General features: G+C 45.2%; 1 protein-coding gene across 1 annotated transcript in view; it reads left to right on the plus strand.

Annotated features, from left to right (window-relative positions):
• The window catches only part of NPTXR (neuronal pentraxin receptor), a 44,809-nt gene extending 37,567 nt beyond the window's left edge, over window positions 1-7,242 (plus strand). The window contains exons 3-5 of the mRNA XM_015419212.1: window positions 1,676-1,920; window positions 5,424-5,603; window positions 7,018-7,242. Coding sequence (XP_015274698.1) covers window positions 1,676-1,920; window positions 5,424-5,603; window positions 7,018-7,242 — 650 coding nt within the window. The remainder of the gene's footprint in view (window positions 1-1,675; window positions 1,921-5,423; window positions 5,604-7,017) is intronic.
• Window positions 7,243-21,549: the final 14,307 nt, after the last annotated feature.

Below are 21,549 nucleotides of genomic sequence, written 5' to 3' on the forward strand. Positions count from 1 at the left end.
TCCTCATGGTGAATCGCAAATGATTCTGGAAATTCTATTGAGTTCAGTGGGGTGTGGAAAGGACAACGACAATAATTTAGTATTTATATACTGTTCTACATGTTGCTTACACATTTTCTCCCTGAACTTCTGAATGCATATGCATATATGTGTTTGCAAAATGAGGCTAACCAGGATTCTCATGACCACATGGAGCCATTGGTCTACCCAGGTCAATATTGCTTATTATGACTGACAGTGGCTCCCTGGGGTCCTGGGCAGAGATCTTCTTTCACATCACCAGCTAGCTGAGCCTTTTAACTGGTTGTTCAGCATGTACCTGGGGCAGGTAAAATTCCTCACAGACACAGTCAGGCTAGCAAACACCATCAGAGCAATTGGTCCCACACCCACCAGAGCTAAACCGAGGCTGTTTATAGGAGTTAATACCTGCAGCTGTAACAGTGGCCTGGGGCCTGCAGGCACTTAAAGCCTGTCTTAGTATTCAGTGAAGCCTCAAGGTGAATCTTGGTCCTCTATTGCTTTGTGGCCAGAGGACAGACCCTGGAGGGCCAGCCATGCATTCTGCCATTTGAACTGAGTGTCATCATCCCCCCACCTCTGCCAAGCTTTCTGCCTTCTGGGCTCCTGGATTTCTGGGGATGACTGTGGGGTCCCTCTCAACAGCTGGTGGGTTCCTCAGCACTCTCAGTCCCTAAGCCTGGCTTCTGTTCATGGGCCACCTGGGCTTCTGGACCAGCAGCTGTCAGTCTTCCTATCACCTGACAGCCCCTTAGACTCAGAGGGTCCAGGAGCTTTACAATCTGCCAGGGGTTCAACTTTTGTGGGATCAGTGATCATGGCATGCTCATCATCCCCCAAAGAGGACTCATCATCAGCCCCAACCCTGATACTGGTGCTTGAACCTGGGACCTTCTACATGCAAAACAGATGCTCTGTCTCAGAGCCATGGCACTTATTCTGGCCTCAGGCTTCTGCCGGTCTCCCCAAGAGCCAGGACTCACTCTGCAGATGTTCACTGAGCAGGGTCTAGAGCTGGATCTAGCAGGCAAAGGTCATGGCCTTGCGAACCAGTTGATCTAACAAGGCAGTCTTTCTGGGCCCCGGCTTAAGTAGGCAAGGACATAACTGAGTGGGCTGTATTGCCAACAGGTGCTGGAGTTCCTGAGCTCTGCACACCAAACAGGATCCTGCAAGGAATCAACCTCAGTGCACTGGTGTTGAATGCTGCCAGCCTGGCATTTTGTGGCACTTTGGCCTGGGCCTTCTGCCACCAGCATTCCTGCGAACTGGGAGAGGTCCTGGGGGGCTACAGAGCTGGGCTTGAACTCTGCATGAGGGAGGCCTGGTGACTGTCTCAGAGGCTGGTGGTGAGGTTGCCCTCGTAGGGTCTGACAGGGCAGCCTCTGGCACTGAGGAGGCATTGCCCTTAGGTGGCTCTGCAGTGCCAGGCCCTTCCTGATCTCTTGGTCCTCCTCAGTCACTGACCTGGGCTCCTGGGCTCCTCCCTTAGGGATTCCAAGTCCAAGTCACTGAGTGGACTGGAGGGGGTCATGACAACCCCTCCCCCAGAGACCGAATGATCCTGTGTTCCACAAAACATACGTTGTAAAGAACCAGTTGTTGACTAGGTTAGCCTTCTTTCTTGACCCCATTTTCTCTGTTTTGCACACAGAAAAAACAACCTTCATCCCTCCAGATAACTTCAAAGTCACCATCCCTGTACGGAACAACTATATGTATGCCCGGATAAAGAAGAGCCTGCCTGAACTTTATGCCTTCACAGTCTGTGTGTGGCTGAAAGCCAGGGGTCCAGCAGGGGTGGGCACCCCTTTCTCTTACTCAGTCCCCAGTCAATCCAATGAGCTTGTATTGTTAGAGTGGGGAACTAATCCCATGGAACTGATAATTAATGACAAGGTAAGGACGGGTGAGATCTTGGCATGGATAACTAGAGTGCCAGTTTGGTGTAGTGCAGGAGTGGCCAAACTGCAGTTCGGGAGCTGCATGTGGCTCTTTCACATAGTCTAATCTAATGTTAATAAAAAGAAAATTTGCATATTTTCCAATAAAAACGTGTGTGTAATATTTGTTCCGGTCTTGCGGCTCTCAAACATCTGACCTTTATTCTGTGTGGCTGTTATGTTAAGCAAGTTAGGCCACCCCTGGTAGTGGTTAGGAGTGTGGACTCTAATCTTGGAGAACTGGGTTTGATTTCCCACTCCTCCACATGCAGCTGCTGGTGTGGCTTTGGGTCAGTTACAAGTTCTTTCAGAGCTGTTCGCGAGAAGTTCCCAAAAGAACTCTCTCAGCCCCACCTGCCTCACAGGATGTCTGTTGTGGAGAGGGGAAGGAGATTGTAAGCTGCTCTGAGACTCCTTTGGGTAATGAAGGGTGGGGTATAAATCTCCTCCTCCTCCTTCATATTAACCTGCCATTTGACTTGACTAAGTCTCATCCCACTGGCAAAATTATTTAGTCAGTTAAGAAATAAGGCTCTGTCAGAATCAAATATTTTTCTCAGACTTTATCTTAGTTTTAAAGCAGCAGATAAATACAAAATAGAAGACACAAGATTACCCAATGCCAGAACCAGTTACAATAACAATAATATGTACATAAGTGCCGTTAAATCGCACCCAACTATGGAGACCCCAGCAAGGGACTTTCAAGGCAAGTGAGAAGCAAAGGTGATTTGCCATTGCCTTTCTCTGCAGAGCCTTTCTGGGTGGTCTCCCATCTAAGTACCAACCCACTTAGCTTCTGAAATCTGACAAGATCAGGCTATAACATGCTATCTTTCTTCCAATAACATCTCTCTATATAATAATTCTGTTTTGGTCATGGACTCTCCAGAACATTTCACACGCTCCCAAATCAGTTGGCTCCCTAATCTGTCACACACCTATCTGGCTGTGTTGCCCGAGTCTCGCCTCCAGTATTCTAAACAGTTTGCTGTTCCTCTCCCCCCAATAGCCAGTCGGAACACAGAGGTCATTTGCATATGCAGCCTGATTGGCCTTTGCGTCTAACATTCTAAACAGTTTGCTGTTGCTGTTGGGAGTTTTTGAATGTGTCCTGAGGTAAAATACATATCCCAATCTTCCCTTAAACGGTCACTGGAGTTGCCAAAATACATATCCCAATCTTCCCTTAAATGGTCACTGGAGTTGCCAGTCTCCCTGTGGGGCCTGGAGATCTCCCAGAAATCACCATGTTCCCCAGCCACAGCACATCATTTCCCCTACAGAAAATTTCCCAGCTATTACAATGGCTGCTTTGGACAGTGGACTCTATGGCATTATACCCTGTTGAAGTCCCTCTGCACCCCAAACCCTGCCCTCCCCAGGCTCTACCCCTCAAATCTACAGGTCTGGCCCTCCCCTAAGTATTGTCAGCCTCCAGGCAGCACCTGGAGATCTCCAAGATCAGTTCTCCTGGAGAGAATGGCTGCTTTGGGCAATGGACTCTATGGCATTATACCCTGCTGAGGTCCCTCCGCACCCCAAACCCTGCCCTCTCCAGGCTCTACCCCTCAAATCTACAGGTATTTCCCAACCCAGAGTTGGCAACCCTGTAACTGGCTATGGAACCGCTTTCCAGACCCTTGGAACCCAGAAGACATGGCATAGGAGGCGGTGCTTTTCTACCTTAGCTGCCACCGCATAACCCCAAATCAACATAAATCAGGGGTGGAGGAAACCATACCTGTTACCATGAGGCTGTCCTCCCATACTATCCACTTAGGGCAGCAAAATGACTTGAGACAGCCCTGCCTTATAGCTAAACAGAAGGAAATAAACATGGCTTGCCTCCCTCTATTTTCCCCTTCCCTCTGCCGCCCCACCAGCCACAGCCGGGACACTCACCTGGAGCTTCCTTCTAGAGCTTTTTGTATTTCTTCCCACAACAGACCTTACTCCTAGTATCATAATAATTAAAAGATGCTTCCAGTTCTCTTCCAAGCAGCTTGGAAATGGGAGGGAATTGGTTCAAAGCAAGAGCTCATCCAGAGGACAACTCTCAGAACAGCCCTGCCGGATCAGACCAGTGGCCCATCTAGTCCAGAATCTTGTTTCACACAGTGGCCAACCAGTTGCCCTTGAAGGCCAACAAACATGACATAGAGGCCAAGGCCTGCCTTTGATGCTGCTTCTTGGCACTGTTATTTTCAGAGGACTATTACCTTCGTATATGGAGGTTCCTCACCCTGGCCAGTAGCCACTGATAGACCTATCCTCCATGAATCTGTCTAACCCCCTTTTAAAGCCATCTGTGCTTGTGGCCATCACTATACCCACCTGCAGCAAATCACACAATTTATTCTAGTATTATGGGAGAGAGATAAAAAGGTTTATTCACTTTCTCCAGCCCATGCATAATTTTATAAACCTCTATCATGTCCCTCCTAAAAAGTCCCATACTCTTTAGCCTTTCCTCATAGGAAAGGTGTTCTAACCCCTTAATCATATTGATTTCTCTCTTTTGTACTTCCTCCAGCTCTGCAGTATCCTGTTTGAGATATGGGAAGCAGAAGTGTACCTACTATTCCAAATGAGGATGCACCATCTTGGCATTACAAGGGCATTACAATACTGGCTGTTCTATTCTTAGTCCATTACCTAATAATTCCTAGCACCAAGTTTGCCTTTTTCACTGCTGCTGCAAGTTGAGTTGAGCTCTCCAGGAGGAGGAGAAGTAGGGAGAAATTGTCAAGGTTGTCCCTTCTGCCTTTTGCATCAGTGTAGCCTCTGCTGCTGTCAGATGCCTTCTTGTGCTGGGGGCAAGGAGACATTAGATCCCACACTAAGTTGTCTATACATTTCACTGTATGTGCCCTTCTCGTAGATAAAAAAGGCAATTGATCTGTCATGCACACTACTATCTACTCCAACCAGAAGAGACTTCCCAAAATATTCTCCTGCTCTTTGGCCTGAGAGCCTTTGAACAGGAGATGCTACAAACAGAACCAAAGACTTTCTGCACCCAGAGCATACGATTTGAGTCATGAACCACCCATGATGTTTTCTAAAACACATATTCTAGCTTTCCCTTAGCTAGGGGGATTTGATGCCACAGCTCCATGAGCAAAGACCAAGTATGTTTATCCCAGTAAGCCACAATGGCTCCCATTCTCCTCCCTTCATAATCTCCCTTCAGATATGATATTCCTGATACAGCTCTAAGTAGAAATCCGTTATCTCTGTGTCTTCTTCCTGCTTCATTTCACCTTTTGTCACGGGCATTTTACAGCCAATGGGAAAGGACTGCCTTGTGTGCTTCTCAGCAGCTGTAGAGGTAGTGGTGATGTTAGCAACAAGCAGAAATCATCAGCGGGAGATCATTCCAAAAACTGAATTGTGCTACACACTGCAGGACAGAGGCCTTTCCCATTAACATGACTGTTCTGTTTTGTTGTAAAGGTGACTCAGCTGCCCACGAGTCTAAAGGTCGGGACGTGGCACCACATCTGCATAACCTGGATCACACGGGATGGCATATGGTCAGCGTATCAAGATGGAGTAGAGCGTGGGGGCAGTGAAAACCTGGCATCCTGGCATACTATCAAACCTCATGGGGTCATCATCCTGGGCCAGGAACAGGTAGGTCTAAGTCCTGGGTTGTCTTGGGAATGGCAAACCTAGACATTGTTTAAGGAATCCACCCAGCCTTTGTGGGGTATTTGTCAATCTCAGTGAAGAAGAATTTCACCACATTGATATGGGGACACTCCCTATTCACATTCTTGACATACCACATGTATTAACTTTGAAACACAAAGCCACACAGAGCTTCTCTCTTGGATCTAATGTAGACATTATGTAGAGATGTGGTCCTCAAAAGACATGCCCCCACATAGAAACTTTCCAAATTCTTGCTGCATTTTAATGCAAAATCTGGACATTCAGAGAGCCAACCCCCCTCCCCCAACCCTGTATCACTCTGGGCTTTGTGTATCCATTGTATCTCAGAACTACCAAAATATTATAGTGACAGAAATCTCTGAGGTTATGGAAATTAACAAAAAGCTGCCATTTGCGCACTGGTGCCTTAATGCAGGAGCGCATATAGCTCAGTGCTAAAACACATGCTTGGCACACAAAAGGTTCAGTCTCTGGCATCTCCAGCTGAAAGATTTGAGGCTGGAAATGCCACTGCCTGAGACCTTGCAGCAGACAATACTGGGCTGGATGAATCAGAGATCTCATTCCTTATACCCTGCAGCATCTTCACTGTTGGTCATATCTCCGCTCCAACCCTGTACTTCATTGGCACTGTGATTATATTTGCCAGGCATGGTATTCCAGTATTTATTTTGTGCAGTAACTAGAGCCTCACTGTCATATGACTCCTTGGTTGCCTCTTCTACCATGTCCAGTTCTGTCCATCTTTGCGACAGCTCCCCCAGTTAGAGTCTGGCATGACCGTTTTTGTCGTGTCTTAAGGAAGCCCTACTGCTCCAGAGTCTGGGAACCAACTGCTATTTTTGTTTATTTCTTTCAAAGTTTTATCTTACCTTTCCACCAGTTAGGTCTTCCAGATTGTCTACAAGAAGTGGATAGCAACAGTGCCTGGGCTATTCCTGCCACATAGCAGCAGTTAGGAAAGAGAACCATAGAGATATAAAGCTACAGCAGCTCCACTTATGAACAACATATTATAGTTCCCAAGCTGGGCAAATGCTGTGTTATTTAGCAACACAGTTTGTTTTTCTGCCTAATCTCAGGACTTCTGCCACTATGATTTGAAACCAGGGAAATACTCCTGTGACTCTGAGTCCCTTTATGTTCCTCCCAGATAGGATACAGTGGGGAATAAGACAATGGCAATCTTCAGTTACTTTATTCTCTCTTGCTTCTCCTCCCCTTCCAATATTTTCCTTCCATGTCTCCTCCTTTTATTCACCCCTTTCGTCTTCATCTCCCCATTTTGCTCAATTTGTCTGCTGTTTTCTTCCTTGAAATTATTCTCCTCTTTCCCTCCATGCTTCCTCCCCCTCCAATGTAATGCCCACAGGATACACTGGGTGGGCGCTTTGACGCAACTCAGGCCTTCGTCGGTGAAATTGCTCAGTTCAACATGTGGGATCACGTCCTGACGCCAGCAGAGATCCTGGGTCTGGCCAACTGCACCAGCCACCTGCAAGGCAATGTCATCCAGTGGGATGAAAACCTGGTCGAGGTCCATGGAGGGGCAAGCAAGAGGAGCTTTGAAGTCTGTGAGGAAAGGAAGAAGGCGTGAGAGGTCCTTGTCCCTACCAAAAGAAAGGAGCATGGAAGCTACTGCCGTTTCTTTCAGCTGACATAAAGAATGAGACAGCAAGGGGTCCTTTTCTTTTTCCATACAGAAACATCTTGGATGCTGAGTTGTTCTGCAGAATGTTGTGTGTGTGTGCGTGAGAGGGAGAGTGTATGCATGTGTGCAAAGAACAAGGGCAGCCTTCTGAACTTAATGGAATTGTGACACTGTGTTTTTCATTGTTCTAGTAAAAGTCTTTCTGATTCGTACCTGTGAATGGCAAGGGCCCTCCACCTAGAAAGCTGGGGTGATAAGAGGGTGATAGCCATATTTGAACAACAGGCCAGTAGCTGAGGTAGAGGATGGGAAGTTGTTGGTGGAACTGCTATCACCAACATTTTGCTTCTTTGACGTTGTGTCTGATACTGTTGGGCACTCAGTGGGGTTTGTTGGAGCTTTAGAACCTGTATGGTGGTGGCATTTGCCCATGAGAAGCCATTGATAGTCTAGGAATACACAAGCCAATATTCCTGTAGTTTCTGCATGCTTCTGCCAGGAATGTCCCGCCAAGTTCTCTACCTTCTGGCCTCCATTGCCTCAAGTAGGCAGTGATGCCAAGTCATTCCACCAAAGCCTATGTACTAGATTCAGATGATCTTTCTTTATCGCAGTGATCCAGCTTTCCACCTCAGATGAGCTGTGTGAATTGTCACATGCTCCTGCAATTCTGTTGATTTTCACAGAGCACAAGATTCCAAATTCCTTTTGTCAGTATTATTTTTAGACAATTCTTGTGGCAGCTTTTAAAGGAGGAGAGCACAAGTGGCAAGCAGAGTAGTCTGACATTTATGTCCAATCCTTTTTCTCCCATAGGTTTTCTTCCCTATCCCTTGCATTCCTCTAAGGGCTGATACACACGTGCATGTTCCTTATCTGATATCTTCTCATGTTGATGACTTGGAGCTGAACCCATGAACTGAGTCTGATGTGACATAATATGAAACCTCTCTCTGTTCCATGATGACCATTTCACACATTTAAGCCACTGTTTGGGATTTCAACCATCCAGTGATGTCTGTGCATATGTAAATCAGCCCGTATTCTACAGAACGTCTGAAATCCAATTCACTTTCTGACTATTGACCCCTAGCAGATTGCTTCCACTACTTAAAATAATGCTGGGAAATACTGGAAGGGATTGCAAATATGTCCTTGACCAGGAAGGAATCAAAAAGGAAGGTACTTGCCTTTTGTACATGTTCCAGGCTCCTTCCAAGTCCCATGGGGACATTATAACTCCTGGGCCTGTACAAGGTACTAGGCTTCCTAGCCCACAGATTTCCAGCTGAGCTCATAGCTGTTCATTACCCCCAGTTAGTCGAGACACACACACACACCTTTGAGGCTTCTTGTTTGGACTTATAAAAATATTAGCCATGGTAATTTTGCTTTGCATTCTTATGTTCGCAATATGCTCTTGGTGCATTAACGAAGTACCATATTTGGAAGTGAATGACAGAAGATGTATGTTACTGACCTGTTGCACAGTTACCACAAATCCTCTTTCCAAAGTAGCAGCAGTAGCTGTTGCTGAGTTTTATTTCATGAGAAGAAGTCTACTGGATCAAACCAAAACTCCTTTCAGTCCAGCATCCCATTTCCCACAAAGACCAGCCAGATGTCCCTGAGAAGCCCACAAGCAGAGCACAAAGTCAAGAGCCCTCAACTGCTCCACTCAGTGGCATACACGCTGCAAAGGTCTGAAGGCCACATGCCATGCTTGCATGCCATGCACAAGGAATCAAGACACATTAAACACGTGTAAAGGCTAGAGAAATGGCATATAGCTTTCCGTTCTGGGCCTAAAGTCACAGAAGAAACAGCCCTTTCACGATTTCTGTCTTGCTGAAATGCCAGACAGAGGCACCCCTTTGAGGACATGTGCTAGCAAATTTATAGGCTACTTGAAACAAGATATACCCATCTGATACTCATGGTAATAGAGAGTTGCAGCAGAGTCCTGCTTTCTCAACAAAGACTTCCCTTAGTTGTAAGCAAAGGTGAGGGAGCTGTTTAGTCACATATTTCTTTGGTAATGTCAGCTTTTAAGTTCCACGCCACCGAACACAATGCTTGGCTATATTATGAGCACTTCACATATTGCGTTTTTAGGTGTACTCCTAAAATGAGTTCAGTGTGCAATGCAAGGCATGAATGTGACCATGTGAATGTTCATTTGAACATGTTTGTATCCTACAGTTATGCTTAGCAGAGAGCGAGGACTGTTTGCATCTCCATATTGAGTGTGCACTTGATGGGAAAACTAAGGTTAGCAGCCTCATAGTGTGGAATGGAGAACAATCCAAGAAATCTGGATTTCTGGTTGAGGTGTAGTCCAATCCTGTGCAGATTTATTTTGAAGTAAATCCCAATGAGTTCAATGGAACTTGCTCACAAGTAAGTTTGCTTAGAACTGCAGCCTGAGTTACTTAGCTCACTCTCTTTTCTCTGTCCCATCTGACAATTAGGCATTTATCAAGTATTTCTCAATTCACTGTGAAAGATGCAGTGATTCTCCCAGTTATCTCTCCCCACTTTAAAAAGGAGTTTAGTTCAATTGCTTCTCAATTCCACCAGCTTTTGTATGGTCTCTCTTCACTACATCTTCTAGTAGAACGGAAGGGAGATCCAGATCTGTTGCATTTTTTACATGTTTGGGCTGAAGATTTCTTCTGTTTTGGATTTTGGCATAAGGCATAAGGCAAGTCTTGTTGCATCCTGAGTCTGTGACTGTGTGCACCTCTTCTGTGGCTCAAAAGACAAGGTAGAGGTAAACTAAGGAGGTTTTCCTATACCCCAGTCTGAACACAGTATGGTTAAGCCATCATCTGAAAACCAGATTGGAGCATTTTAGGATTTTTCTACACAGACACCAGTCAAACTTGTTTAACAATCCGTCTCCCTCTCCCTAGAGAACCCTGGGAATACTGTTTCCTGAGAGGGGCCATGATCTGTAACAGAATTCTCAACACCTCCACCAAACTATAATATTTATCATTATCATTAGCTTCATTTACTATCTGCCCTTTTCACTTTGACTCAAGGTGGGTTACAAATACGGTAAGTATTCAGTCAACCAGCAAGTGAGATACACAGGATTGGGGGGGGGGGGATTGTATTTAACAGCAAAGATTCCTGGTAAAACAGAATAACGGTGCATGGCTGGGAACTTCGGGGGGGGGGGGGGCCCGGTTCCAAAGAGTTGAAAGGAACCAAAAGCAATCTGTTTCAACCACTTGCCACAAAAGAGGACCATTCCCACATGCTCACACCTATACCTTCACATGTTGGTTTGAAAGTGAAAGAGTCCAGGGCAGGCAGAACCAAAAGCAGATCCAAACACAGAGCCCAATATTTTTCTATGGACCTCAGGGCTGAACCTGTTTAGCAGCACCTTGGGTAAAGGACAAAAGTTTTTGATGAGTCTGGAATGGGGCACAGTATATTAGCTATATAATTGCTTACGATGTTCTGCTTAAAGGCTGAGGGGGAGGGAGAAAATGGCTGTACTCCTTGCTGTTCCAGCAGCTGGCCAAACATCTAAAACAAAATAGCCATGGGTCACTTGACAATCCTAGAACTGACCTTTCAGGGAATTCCTTAGTATCGTAGCGGCTTTTTTTGCTACTAGTCATTCTGATTCAGGATTTGTTGGTTGCATGTGCAGTGACCCAGTATACACATTACATGGACCATGTGAACACTAGTTTGCCAGCTAGATGGGGTGAGGGGAGCGCCCCCTCCCTTTAATAGAGGTTTAATGTGTGGAAATCGGCAGTTAAAGCTTTTCACGCATGAAATTAAATAACCTCTCCTGATGTTTGCTTGCCGATCAAACTGTTATTAAAGGACAGCAAGACGAACCGATTTAAAAGCTGGCACCTCTATGTAAACATGATTGCATGGATGACTGGGGCATTGAAAGTAAAATACCATATGTGTGAGCCGGCCAGCCCTTAATCGGCCAAATTCTGTGATTAGATGCCATGGCTGTGAAGTAACATAGCTGTGCCCTTCCCCTGCCTACTGTTAAAGGGACATGGATTCCAACCAATGGATTCCAACAGCCATTCTCTGACATGCTTTTTAAATATGTCCTTTCCCCTCCCCCTTTCCCCAGCCCTGGCTTGTTCCATGCCATTACTAGGGGAGGGGGAAGGATTTATGGTAGTATCTTCAGCTACTTCTGTAGTAAAGAAAAACAAAAGGAGGGAAGGAGCCTTGATAACCTATTAAACCTGTTCAGGATTTGGGAGGCCGGGGAGGTTTGTAAGCCTTTTGAGTGCCTGATATCACAATGGTTTTGAAACCTATGAATCCACGGATAACTACATATATGTCAGATATTATTCTCTGGGGGATTTTGTGATTGCTTGTGTCATATTTTGCTTCTTTCCCCATCTGAAATGTCCCAATTGACATGACTGCTGATACAATAAACTTTTTGTTCTCTCTCTCTCTGAACAAACCAGGTGAGGGAAGGCAGAGTAGAGAAAGTTACTTCAGCTCACACTAGTGACAATTTTGGGATCTTCCTCTAAGGATTATTTTAGAGGCTGAACTTTTAAGGGGTGCATGTTACAGGAACCATGTGAGGTGGGCACAAGCATTTCACTATGCGTTTAACACAAAAGGATACTGCAGGGAACTGCAGATCGGAAGGCTGGTAGTTCAGCAGTTTGAGACCCGAGTGCCACATGAGCGAGTGAGCTCCCGTCTCTGGTCCCAGCTCCTGCCGACCTAGCAGTTCGAAAGCAAGAAATTGCAAGTAGATAAATAGGTACCACTTCAGTGGGAAGGTAACAGCGTTCCGTGCGCCTCGGTGTCTAGTCATGCCGGCCACATGACCACAGAAACATCTTTGGACAGCGCTGGCTCTTCAGCCTGGAAACGGAGATGAGCACCACATCCCTAGAGTCGGATTTGACTGGCTTTCAAGCAAGGGAAACCTTTACCGTTACCTTTACCTATTGTCATCTTGCATTTTCAGTGTGTGAAATAAGCAGGTACCTGCCTCATAAGGGTCGCTATTGGTACACATCAATTTTTAACATGTACCCTGGACAAGTGTTGTGTGAAACAGCCCTCAAATTGTCCTACTGCCAAAGGGACCAAAAACCCTTCTCAGAGGGAGGAGAATATATGAGTGGGTTAGAAGTTGGCAGTAATCATGCCATCTAACACTGTGATTTTAATGCACCAAGATTTAGGGGGGAAAGTAAATTCTCTCTCTCTGAGCCACTTTCTCGCTCTCCTTCTCTTTCCCCTCTTCCTTCTTTTGTACAGCTGTTAAACTGGAATTGACATGTGTGCACACATTTGTGTCATATGTATTTTTCTTTTGTATATTTGATCGTTGACAATAAACTTGGTGTTTATATTTGATTCTCTTTAGGACATTCGGGGAGTTGCATAAGAGACAGAAAAGAGTTCAAGAGATGTTGTAGAACCCAGACAAGAGTATACCTGATAATGGCCTAGGCCATACATACAATATTCATTAATATATATCATCTTCTCCCACACAAGTTGTCTTACTGCTGCTGTGTAGATCTTCAGAGGGCTTGGGAGAAAGGCTGAGGGAGGAGGGATCTTGAAAGAGAATGAAATGATAACTGAGAGGGTTAGAGGGCTGAAAACTCATGTGAGGTACAGCAATTGCTGGTAAAATGCCTTCTGCTAACCACACTATGTACAGTGATTTTACAGACATGGTGTCTAAAGGGTGCATTCCATTCACTCCTCCATAAGTGCCATATTGTCTTGCTATGGCTCTGAGACAGAGCAGGTGACTAGCCTGTAGCACAAAAGACACATATTGCCCTCAAGATCTAATGCCACAGTTCATAGTCCCACAGCTTTTTTGACTCGGAACCCAAGGAAGATAACCATTGATTAAATTTTATTTATTTAATTAGGGTTTTTGCTTGCCGTGGGGCTTAGGGCCGTTCACGACAATTTGATTCACTGTAGTGTAAAATAAGTCCAAACCATAAAAAGTCAATATTTAAAACATTCAGAGCATTTAAACATCTCAAAACATTTTAAAAACAAGATGGCAGTGCTAGCATTCAGCCATGGGGGGGGATGGTGTGCCAGCAGACGTAAGGAACCATCGCTGGCCTCAACCAAAGGCCTGGCAAAACATCTCTGCCTAACATGCCCTGTGAAACTTGAATAGATCAGACAGGGCATGGATGTCACTTGGCAGAGAGCTCCACCAGGCTGGGGCCAGGGGAGAGAAGGCCCCCTGGTTGAGGCCACCTGGATATCTTTTTGGGGCCGGGGACCACCAGAAGATTCTTACCCACTGAAATTAATGCTCTTTGAGGAACATACCTTGAGAAGCAGTCCTGAAGGTATGTAGGTCCCTGACCATTAAGGGATTTAAAGGTAAGCACCAAAACCTTGAATCTGATCCAGTGGTCCACCAGCTACCAATGCAGTTTGCGCAGCACTGGATGTATGTATGCCCTCTGTGGGGTCCACGTAAGGACCCGCGTTGCCACATTTTGTACTAGTTGAAGCTTCTGGGTCAGTTTCAAGGGTCCGACTCTTCACGACCCCATTGACCACATCATGCCAGGCCCTCCTGTCTTCCGCCGTCCTCTGGAGTTTGCTCCGAACAGTGGATCAAGATCACAGGAGTCCTATGAGGCTGCTCTCATTAGTTGTCACAGATTGTTATTTTTGTAGCAGGTCTTCAGCTAGGAGCACAGTATTGCAGCTAGAAACAGTAATCACAGCAGGTCTAGGAAACACATAGATGCTAATTAGTGTATAATGGACCAAAGTTTCCTCCCCATTAACCAAGCTTACACTGATACAGAACTGTATGCAAACATAGCACTTAGTTATTCTCTTTCTCTCTCTAAAAATCAAGAGTGCAGCAAACCACACAGAGCAAAAATCCAAATCTGTACTACACGTAAAAATATATTCATTATGGGGAAACCCAGTTACGAAAAAATACACACACCTTCTCAAATCCTAGCATTATTTAACACTGTTCGGTCTCTGCTTTGGGTGAAATTACTAATCCCAGAGGTCCAGACCTTTATGGGTAAAGGTTTATGGGTATGAGTTCACTGGATTTTGCCCCATGGTTTCTGATCTTTCTCCAGATGCCTGTCATAGCAGCAGGGTACCCAATTCAACAGAGGCAGTAATGTTGATTAGACCTGAGGATGAGATGGATCTTTGATCTGTAAAAAGCACCAGGAAGTGCTTCTCTATGATACTGACATCCTCCCAAGTGCCAGGCTACATGCTGCTGAGAGGCAGAACAAAGTGCCATGCTAGGGGTGCCAACTCTGGGCTGAGCAACTCCTGGAGTTTTGGGGGCTGTGCCTGTGAAGGGCAGAGGTTGGGGAGGGATCTCAGCAGGGATTTTATCCCACAGAGTCTATCATTTGAAGCTGCCCTTTCCTCCAAGGGAACTGATCTCTGTAGTCTGGGGAGAGTTGTAATTCCAGAGAGAGCCAGTTTGATGTAGTAGTGGTTAAGTGCACAGAGTCTAATCTGGGAGAACCGGGTTTGATTCCCCACTCCTCCATTTGTAGCTGCTGGATGACCTTGGGCAAGCCATAGTTCTGTCAGAGCTGTTCTTGAAAGAGCAGTTCTTGAAAGAGTTCTCTCAGCCGCACCTACCTCAAAGGGTGTCTGTTGTGGGGAGGGGAAGGGAGAGGAGTTTGTAAACCACTCCTTTGGGTAGTGAAGGACGGGATATAAATCCAATCTCCTCCTCCTCCTTCTTCAGAATAACTCCAGACCCAACCTGGAAGCTGGCAGCTCCATGCCACACTGAGAAGTTAGAGATACATATTAATTCTTTAACCAAATTAAGCTTGCCTTTACATAAACACCACACTTATACTAGAGTATAAATGAATTTAAAAAGAGGGGACAGAAGAAAAGGGAAGCAGGGAAGAAAACAAGTTTGGGGAAGTTTTGGGGAAAGAGAACTAGGAGGGGCTGTGACTCAGGGGCAGATCACACACATGTAGAACATCCCAGGTTCAGTCCCTGGCATCTCCAGTAAATCTCAGCAGGTGTTGAGACAGACCTTTCTCTGCCTGAGATCCTGGAGAGCCACTACCATTCAGAGTAAACAGTACTGCGCTAAATAGATGGATGGTTTATTTATTTATTTAAAACATTTATATCCCACTTTTCTCCTGATCAACAGGACTCACAGCAGCACATGCTCTGTCTCTCTATGGGCAGTTTCATAAGCTTAAGGGAAAAGAAGTTGTGGGGAGGAGGGTTCTTGTAAGGGTGTGCAAAAGAAAAAACACTACGGAGAAAACAAAGAATGTCAAAATGAAAAGAGAGAAATGCAATGGAAATAATTTTGGGGGAGGGGGGAGAAGAATGTGATCAGAGATGACCAGATCCTGTAACACCAGAGAAGAACCTAAAATCAGCTTTCAGTCTTCTTCAGTAACATTGTAGCGGGGCCCAATTTTTTGCAGCCATGTAATTTCTGTGGTTACCTGACATTCTTCACACAAGAGCCCAATCATTGTCCACTATGTCTTCATTAAGGAGAAGTATTATGATGACTCTAGGCTATGGGACAGAAAGCATTAGGAAGCTTTAATCTAGAAAAATATTTGATACAGATCAGCATGAGGAGACAGAGCAGATCAGGTCTGAAAGCTGATTCTGCATTGTTTTTCATTGTTATGAATGTCAGCTCTGCATCCTCTACTGCCTCCTCTCCAATGCTTTGTCTGTACCGTCCCAAATCCACACGTTGGTTCATCTTTGGTTGCACAGAGACACTCAATGAGCAAATGGGATCTGCAATCACAAGTAAGGACTGCACACCCAAATTGGTTGGTTTATCCATTGTCTGCACTCAGATGGACATCTTCATACCACAGATTTGCTAAGGCACCCCTTCTGTGTCATCACACATAGTGCCAATTCATCCCACTCCACATTTTAGAGATACAGTCAATATAACTTGCAACTGTTTCTTCAGGGATCAAAATATCAGATGAGAGGCAGCCCCCCAGGCATTTCCCCCAAGCCCGGCAGGTCTCACTGTTATTCAGAGCAGATCAAGTTACTAACAAAGAAAACTGGTGAGGGCTGAGATCAATTACATGAAACCCAGGAAAAATCTACTCTAGTTCAATATTTTATTTTCCATCCACAAGTGCACTTCAAGGCAACTAACGATCGTAATATTAATTCTTCCCCAAAAGTCAGTATCATAAAACACAACACACATTTAAAATCAATGCATGGAGAAGACAGCACACTTTTGTCCTGTGGTCCCTCTCCCCACTTCCACTTATTTACCGGTAAGTCTTCTGTATTATTGTGTATAGATCTGCATGGTACACTTTACTGGGGCTTGGAGCTGATTACCATGATATGAACAATTTGTGTCATTTCAGGAAAAAAATAGGCACGTCTCTTTCATCACTCATAGTACTGTATGTATGGGATGGGAATAAGATTAGGAAAGACATTAAGAGTAGGGCTGCCGACTCGGGGAGGGAAATACGCTGCCATTTCTTCCAGGCTGGCAACCCTAGTTATGAGTGTCTACTAGAACCAGATAAATCATATTTAGGTCTTGGTCTGTACAAAAAAGGCCCATCACCATGTGGCAGTCGACAGCAGGGCCAGTGCTCTCAATCCCATGCCCATTCATTGGTTATCATAATTTCTGTTTGTTGGATTGTCAAGAAGAAACAGAACATTCAAACCAGGTATGGTGGAATTCAAACACAAAGATTGTTGTTTATTTTACAACATAATAGGATTACAGGGGAAAGGGAAGAAAGAATGACTGAGATCAAAGAGCCATTTTCCCCAGATAAATAAATAGTTCCACATAAAGAATTTAATTAAAACGGTACAGTAAAAAAAAGTTATAAATATGTATGAATGTGGGAAGTTTCACAGAAAACAACAGATGATGCAGCATGCCTAACAATGAAAAAAAATGGATGGAATTTTTGAAGCATGATTATACAATGGAAAGAAAAATCAGATGGTTGAGACTGAAGCTAAAAAGAGGAAATTAAAACAAGCCTTTAAACTCTGTATGGAAGCTCCTTAGGGATGCCAAAAGGGTGTGCATGTCATCTTGATTTTAAAGCAAATAGGAAATGAAGCTGAGTAATAGGTCAAGGTTCAGAGGTCATGGGAGCCACACACAAAAAAGTGTAGTTTGACAAATGGAAATTGGGTGTTGATGAAAATAACAGAAAGAGACATAGCCTTTCTGGAAGACAGTGCTATAAATATCTTGAATAAAATTTTGTTGGTCTTAAAGGTGCCACTGGACTCAAACTTTGTTCTATAAATAAGATGTAAAAGTAGGAGAGAGCTGGAAGAGTAAGTAGCCAAATATGTAGGGAAGAAATACCAAACACATTGTAACTGATTAGCATTTCTGAAATTCTGGCCTACACAACTTATGACACATTATATTACCTAGGTTGTTGATTTCTTATCCCAGAACCTCAACCTTCTCACTTTGATTCAGAATTCTTGTATCCCATTTGGGGGGAGACGTCCAAAGTTATCCTTCTTTTCCACCTGTTTTTCTCATGACAACACCTTAATTCAACTTCGGCTATAATTTAAAATAGGTACTGCTTCGGTAGGGAGGTAACAGCATTCCATGCACCTCGGCGTTTAGGCATGCCGGCCACATGGCCACAAAACGTCTTCAGACAGCGCTGGCTCTTTGGCTTGGAAACAGAGATGAGCACCGCCCCCTAGAGTCGGATTCAACTAGCTTTCAAGCAAGGGAAACCTTTACCTTTTTAGTGGTGGCTAGAGGTCTCCCGCCATTACAACTGATCTCCACATGACAGAGATCAGTTCACCTGGAGAAAATGTCTGGTACTATACCCCACTGAAGTCCCTTCCCTCCCCAAACCCTTCCCTCCTCAGGCTCCACCTCCCCAAATCTCCAGGTATTTCTCAGTGTTGGCAACCTTATAGCCGGATCTCATTAGAACCTGGAAGCTGAGCAGGGTAGGCCTTGTGTAGTACTTGTATGGGAGACCACCAGGGAAGTCCAGGGTTGCTATGCAAAGGCAGGCAATGACAAACCATCTCTGCTTGTCTTTTGCATGGAAAAGCCCTATGGGGTCGCCATAAGTTGGCTGCGACTTGGATGAAACTTTCCATCATCACCAGTGTCCCACCCTTCTCTGCCCTCTTCTCTCTCCCTTGTAAAATTGCCCCCAAAACTCCACTCCACTTTTCTAGTAGCCCTGCCAGAGGAGCAAAAGCAGCCAGTCATTTAACTGTATAAATATTGGAGGATACACTATTATGCAGAGAGAGGGAGGGGAATACAGAACCCAAACTCCTCTGCACAGCAAACCATTGTGATTGGTCTAACAGTAACAGGAAAGGGAGAAAACCTCTCCCCAGCTATTTAGTATAGCATCCAACGTACTTATACACTTGCTGGAGACTTGGTATGAAGTGTAGTCATGATACCCAACTTACTGCTGCTGCACTATGCAATTTTTTCTGTTTGGGAAAATACCAAATTCAGCTATCAGAGAGAAGGATACTTTGATAAGAAGATTGCTCTTCAAATGGGGTTTTGCTTATGGGGGGGTCACTTGCTGTCCACCCACTAGGTCATATTGTCTAATCTGACTTACATTGACTTCTTAGCACAATTTCTAAACTAACCTCCAACTGTGTTAATTTAAGGACCACCACATTTTCCTGTTAGGCTTTGCCTTATAAGTGACATTTGTGTCTCACAGTGCTGGAGGGACATTTGACTAATGGCTGCCTTTTCACAAAGAGAGAATGACACTTTTTCTTCTCCATGATTGTATCAACTGTCATTAGTATGACTTGAAATCCTGTTCTGCATCTATCACTTTAGCTTGCTGCACAGGTTGGGCTGCATCCACACTGTGCGTGTGTGCACATGCATGCAAAAATGTGCCCCAGCCAGGGCAGCAGACGCCAGTAGGGTGGGAACACGCAGCAATGATGTCCATGTATTCTTGTTCCCATCCCTATGCACTCCACTAAAGCATAACAGCACAGCTTGGCCAGGAAAGGTACAAAACTCTTCAAAGTGTTTAAAAGGGGGGAAGGGATACTGAAAGCAGCTTAACTTTGCCCCCTGCACTGGAGACAGAGGGAGCATTCACATGGATGCTCCCCTGAATCCATTATAAAGAACCCTTTTAAACCAGATCACAGTAGGTATATTTTTTGCTGGTTTAAAGGGAACAGGACCAGCAGGAAAGGTATGAGTCACCCTCACAATGAGCACAACATTCATAGCTTGTGGGCTGTGTAAACTGCTTGATAGGTCACAAGCTGTGAACTTGGAAACCCAGTTATACCAGGTTTAACACAACAAATTTGAATGGCTGGCAAAACCTGACCCTACACTACCACTGCCACCATCACTGTTGACAGTATAAATTGGTTGTACAACTGTCACAGTCAGAGGCACCTATTCGACACTGACCATAACATCACTTAGAAAAGAGGGGGGGGGGATCTTCTCCATACTCAGGCAATTATGGTGAATGATTAATTTTTGCTTTTGTCACTGTTGTCTCCAAACAGTATACATTTCCCATTTGCCTTCTCAACAGTATCTGAAGGTGGTAGCATATAGTTATCAAAGACCAGAGGCTGACAGCTCAAATTCCACTAGACAAGTATTCTGAAACTGAGGTTAAGTGGATTTGTTCGATTTATACCCCACCCTCCCCACCAAAGCAGGCTCAGGGCGGCTGTTTGGCGAAAGGGGGGAAGGGTCCATGGGCCCTTTGAAAGGTCAGAGGGTGAGCCCGTTTCACACCTATTCAGCTAACATGAAAAACAAGGCCTTTCGGTTTCCTAGAAGAGGGGGGTAGGGTTCCTCAGTCTCAGGGGATGGAATCTGTTTCCCTGTCTTTTAAAGGGAAGGAGTTTACAGAGATACCACCTGCAGTCAGCTAGCTCCAACTGGTTGCTGGTAACCAGCCAGTCTTAGCCAGTGAGCAACAGAGTCAGTTGCACCAGGTGCCATTCTTGGGTGGGCTGACTGCCCAGAGCCCCATCCCATCAAAGGAGGGGGGGGAGAGCAGGCTCCTCCTCCTGCTTGCACCTGCCCCATCTGGGACTAGGGTTGCCAGCCTCCAGGTGGGGCCTGGGGATCTCCCAGTTTTACAACTGATCTTCAGCTGACAGAGATCAGTTTCCCTGGAGAAAATGGCTTCTTTGAAGGGTGGATATGGCATTGTACCTTGCTGAGGACCCTCTCCTGGATCCACTCCCAAAATCTCCAGGTATTTTCCAACGCAGACCTGGCAACCCTATCTGGGGCTCAGGCAGCTGGCTTCTGGCAGCAGGTTTGACCTTGCTTGGCCCTAGTGGTGGTGGCAGTGATTCCGGGGGCCCATCCTGGACTTTTGCCCAGGGTCCAAGAATCACTAAGACTGCTCCTACTTGGAAGGATTTTTTTTTTGTAGAGTCACAAGGGTCTTATGCCAACCCCATGGGGTTTTCAAGGCAAGAGATGTTCAGAGGTGGTTTGCCATTGCACTGCAAAATGCAAACGCCATCAAAGAGCTTCCACTGATTGTAATCATATATTAGGTTACCCATTACTAACCCTAAATTGGGACCTGGAGATCTCCCACATTACAACTGAACCACAGTCCCCCTGGAGAAAATGGTTTTAGAGGGTGAACTCTATGGCATTATACACTGCTGAGAACACTCCCCTCCCCAGGTTCCACTCCCAAATTTCCAGGAATTTCCCAACCTGAAGTTGGCAACCCTAGTAAAAAAGTGTTATTTTTACAAATTCAAAAATAATATTTATAAAGACGGCAGCTTCTACACCACAGGGGCTGTCTGGGGACTGGGTGAAGCAAAAGCCTCGTTATAGTTTAGGGCTTATAAAACGAGCCATTGCAAGCCTGGGGAAAAATTAAATTATTAATTATCGCTATTCTTGATGAGGATAGCTGATGTCACACCTGCAAACTTCCCTGTGTCTTTTTGACATGAAAATGATACAGAGGCTTGAACTTCTGAGACTCTCACAACTTTCCCCACATGCCACCCGGGGTTTCATCAGGCAATTGATTGGGAACCTAAACTTACAAACACTAACTCCGCCTTCCGAAGAGGCCGAAGGACCTCTTTACATAATAGACAACAATAGAAACCTATCCAGACCTTTGTACCGATCCTTCTCGCCCTATAGTCAACGAGAAGGCGGGTCTTCCGGGGTCGGTT

This window comes from Gekko japonicus, unplaced genomic scaffold, assembly GCF_001447785.1.
Source record: "Gekko japonicus isolate JY-2015 unplaced genomic scaffold, Gekko_japonicus_V1.1 scaffold37, whole genome shotgun sequence".
Classification (NCBI taxonomy): Eukaryota; Metazoa; Chordata; class Lepidosauria; order Squamata; family Gekkonidae; genus Gekko; species Gekko japonicus.